This window comes from Rhagoletis zephyria, unplaced genomic scaffold (genome assembly GCF_001687245.7).
Source record: "Rhagoletis zephyria isolate East Lansing unplaced genomic scaffold, Rhagoletis_zephyria_1.1 Rzeph_scaffold_02956, whole genome shotgun sequence".
Classification (NCBI taxonomy): domain Eukaryota; kingdom Metazoa; phylum Arthropoda; class Insecta; order Diptera; family Tephritidae; genus Rhagoletis; species Rhagoletis zephyria.
Genome location: NW_016160040.1, coordinates 28,107 through 32,533, shown reverse-complemented (window position 1 = coordinate 32,533; position 4,427 = coordinate 28,107). Strand labels below are relative to the sequence as shown.

The 4,427-nt window shown below is 29.8% G+C and overlaps 1 protein-coding gene across 1 annotated transcript in view; it reads left to right on the top strand.

Moving 5' to 3' along the window:
• Nucleotides 1–1,516, top strand: part of LOC108368107 (basement membrane-specific heparan sulfate proteoglycan core protein-like) — a 34,893-nt gene extending 33,377 nt beyond the window's left edge. Inside the window, exon 7 of the mRNA XM_017622875.1 lies at nucleotides 1,229–1,516. Coding sequence (XP_017478364.1) covers nucleotides 1,229–1,359 — 131 coding nt within the window. The 3' untranslated portion in view covers nucleotides 1,360–1,516. The remainder of the gene's footprint in view (nucleotides 1–1,228) is intronic.
• The last annotated feature ends 2,911 nt before the right edge of the window (nucleotides 1,517–4,427 follow it).

The window sequence follows — 4,427 nt, the reverse complement described above, 5'->3', positions numbered from 1 at the left end:
TAAAACCCAACAACTTAAAAAAAAACAGATTTTATTAATTCCAGTGTAATCGTAGTCATAGGAATAATGTTTTAATTGTTTATTATTTTTTTATTGTTATCTAAATTCAAATTTATTGAAACCTTATTGCACATCTGGAGGTAAACTCCAAAAGCATCAAAATGGAAACACTGTGTATGATACGAGCAGAAGGTTACTCATACGCCGTGTATCGTACATGTTCACGATTTCTTGAAAATTTAACAATTAATTACAAAAGGCACAAATTATCCGCCGATTTTTATAAATTTAGATATCTTTTGCTATAGAATAGTTCGCTAAATATTTTTTTAACAGCGATGGCTAGCAGTGTCGATAATCGGAATAGAGTGCTTTATTAAAATATGTAATTTTTATTAATTCAAATGTGTTTTAAAACAAAAACCAATTATCAACATATTTTGTTATACAAATTCAATAGCTAGATCTGTAGAGCAATAACTCCCGGAATTCAGGAGAGTGCAGTAAGTAAATACTTTCTAATATTAGGGATTTTAACGAAAAATGACACTGAAGATGGCACAACGCCGAAACCGGTTTGTCTGCAAACCAAACTTGACAAGGGATGACGGAAATTCGTTCCAAAATAAATCATTTAAAATTAAGTTAAGTGTCTCATCTTGCTGTCCGGTATATGCCGGGTCCTGTGTAGACAAATTCGACACTTGAAAGGGTGTTTGTGTGTTGCCAGGAAGTACTTTTTCTTGGAAAATGCTGCGCCTACAGTGAAGGTGCTTTGGCTCTATAGTCGCAGCTCGCTGAAGCTGAAGCTGAAGACGGAGAATAGTGCGGTAATAAAAAGTGCAACAATGCGTAGCATTCAAACAAATTTCTTAGTTAAATTAAAGATATCTATAAGTAAAAAAGTAGATATAAAAATATGTATTTATAGCTAAAATTTTCTAAGTATAATAGCAAATTTTTTTCTTCTTCTAAAGTTAAGTTGATTGAATACAGCCTAGTTTTCTAAAACTTGTTACATACAAAATTTTCTTTCCAACTTTGTATACTATGTTTTATAGTATATACCGTTTATACTTAATTATATATTTTCTATACATAAACTACTTGTATAAGTTTATCACATTTGGCTTATGAATTTTAATCATTTATATAAGATATCTTTGATAAATTTTTTTAATTTAAAAAACTCTTTATATTGACTAAAATTAACTCTATTCAATTACAGATAATGAGATGCGCGATCTGAGTGTCACCTTCTACGGCAGCGGTGCTACTCACAAACTCCGATTAAGCCTCGCCGCACTTTCGTTTGCGACCTTAGCTTTAGCGAAACTCATCAAAAGTTTTTGGATCTAAATTCATCTGCTGAGATGCTGTGTTGTGCCCGAAATAAGCGGGAGATTGAATTGAAATTCCATAAATAAGTGAAATGACAAAAGTTGATATTATGCAATCAGAGTACTTTTATAACTGCAAAATAGGTAAAAAGGGAGCTCAAGTAAAGCAAAGCAAAGGAAAAAGATGATAAAGGAAAGTTGGAAAGAAATGTTAATATTTTCGCCGAAAGGAAAAGAATCTGTACTATGATTTATGTAACTATTCCCCTTAATGATCTCATTTCTGTTTCATCAGAATGTAAGTTATAGCTTTCAACGCAATAATGACCTGTTTTTTTTTTTTTGTACTACAATATAAGATTCCATTTAAGATTTTAGTTTTATTATTGCACATTGGACGAGAAAACAAATTGGAGGCATTTGAAATCATAAAGTCTTTGGATATACCAATATAACTAAAAGTTATAGTTATTCATTTCTCTTTTTTTAATTTAATGTAAAAAACCATAAGTCATGTAAATGCGTTGCGCTATCTGATAGTCAAGTGATCGACGAGAAAGAAGACAGAACCTCAACTGTAAATATTAAGAGAATTTTTATCTTGTACACATACTCTTAGGCTAACTGAAAATTAAAAAAAAAAAATACAAAGAGAATAGTTATAAATAAATTACGCCGCAGTCAGAAGCAAAACTGTGCAAGCTCGGTGGGAAAGCTCACACATAGAAACAATTGAAGCCAATGTTCAAAGACAAGAACACAGGCACAGCCAAATAGAGAGGCAACTCAAAACTGCAGCTGTAATACATACGTAATAAAATAGTGAAACACACACACAGAAATTCACTACTTGAAAGTAAAGCTAATAGTACTTGTAGTAAAAATTTAAATGAATTGAAAAATATAGTGAAAATTGCGAAGAAAAAGCGAAAACAAATGTATGTACTGTGTATTACTTATGTGTATGTGTGTATGTTAATACACTCATATCTATATGTGTATTGAAGAATAGGTGGGCTGAAAATCTGATTTTTTTTTTGGAATTCTTATTGTTAATAGAAAAAATATAGTTCATTATGCTTAAAAAAAAAAAACTGTGCGAAAGATTAAAGTTTTCGTTCAATAACATAGGCTCGCCCAAGTCAATCAAGATCAAAGTGTTCAACAGGTTTTTTTTCTTAGCCTCCTAACGCAAATTTTATTCTCTACAATAAAAGTTTTTATACACAAAGTTAAGTAGGACTAATAATAGTATACATTTAAATGTAATCAAACCATAGCTTAATGGTTTCGAAATAGTAGATCGACCTCGCGCCACCGGATTCAATCGTGTTTCGTATTGTACTGTTATCGACTTCTGGGTGCAAGTCCCTAGCTCATCGGGAAGTTGGTTAAAATTTGATTGGAATATTTGACTCAAACAAACATACTTACATGCAATGACTCAAACAATTGATCATGTGTTAATTTTTTTTTAATATTCGTAATGTTTTTCGTAAATCACTGTTCAAAATAATACGCAAAATTTAGGAAAATTCAAAAAATTCATCAAAATTTCAACTTTTTAATCTAATTCGTTACCACTTTTTTTTGTTGTTGAATGCAGTTTTATAGCCCATACAATTTTAGTCTAATGAAGTGCAAGTTTCAGGCGGCTAAAAACTAGCGTAGATTTTTGAGATTCAGTTTAAAAAGTTGAGATTTTGATGAAACTTTGTTGAATTTTCCTAAATGTTGCATAATAACTATTCGAAACAGAAATTTATATTCTTATAGAAAAGTAAAGCAAATAAATTAGTTCGAAATATGTTTTGAATATTAAACAAAAAAAATCAACACGCAGTCATTTGTTTGAGGCAATGGACATACATACACACATACATACAAAGCAAATTAAATAACAGCTTACAAAATAGTTATTTTGCTAATAAAAGTTGTTTTTGGTGGAGAATTGAATTTGCGATCGAAATTAGCTAAGAAGACAATTTTTTGAAGACTGAACTTTGGTCGAGTCTCAAATATCGACCGAAAATTTGCATCTTTAAAAAACATATTTTGAATATTGACAATGAAAATTCTAAAATAAAACGAAATTTCAGCTCACCCTAATGCAGATGTATGCGCATTCAACAAACGTGCAAAGGTGCTGTATCATGCGTTTTACATCAACATATTTATATTTAAAATGAAATTATCCATTGAAGTATTTGAAATTTAGTAAAAAATTAAATTTGGCAAAAATGTGGCGTTTCTGTTTCTAATGCAAACGCGGACAAAACCAAAAACAAAAGCGTAACAAGTATTAGATTTATTTAAAAACTAAGCAGTTAAGCATAACTAACTCAAATTAAAATAAGTTAATAAATATGTATGTAATAAATAATCGCTTGCGGCCATACTTACATATATACATACATACATACATATATAAATAGACAATTTTTAAGCTTTTGCTATTTTACTCATAAGCAGCTTGTTTAAAGAGCGTATCTAGATGAATTTAAGGTGTAAGACCAAAAGTTTGCAAACTTCAAACTTTCTCCTGAGTCGTATTATTTTGATGATGAATTTAGTTCAAATTATGTCATTTAGTTAATAAATTTCTAGGAATACTAGCTGATTTCCAAAATCGTATTTATTTTTCTTACCGCCAAAAGAGATGCCGCCACTTGATTTTCTTCTCCACCTGGTCTTTGCTGATTGGATCATGAAGAAATTAACGGTAGTCTTAAAATTTTATATGAAATTTGAAGTCGGGTTTGTTTTTTGCCTGAAAATTATTTGTTCAAAATTTTCCTTTTATGCATTTTTTCGAATGGCTTCAGAAAACTATTTGATGTATGTAATTATAACAATTTTCAAATTAAAAGAGTAACTGCAAAAAAATAAAAATTTATAATCACAAATCTTAAAAGTGAAGATTTTTAAAACCACCAAAAACATAAAACTGACTTAAAAATAATAACTATGGAGAAAATGTGCAATTGCATAGCTAAATGTGTCGCTTAGTGTAAAGGGTGTTTTTTTCTGAAAGCAACTTAGCGTAATTTAGATATGGAATAAGCATACATATATGTAATTATATAC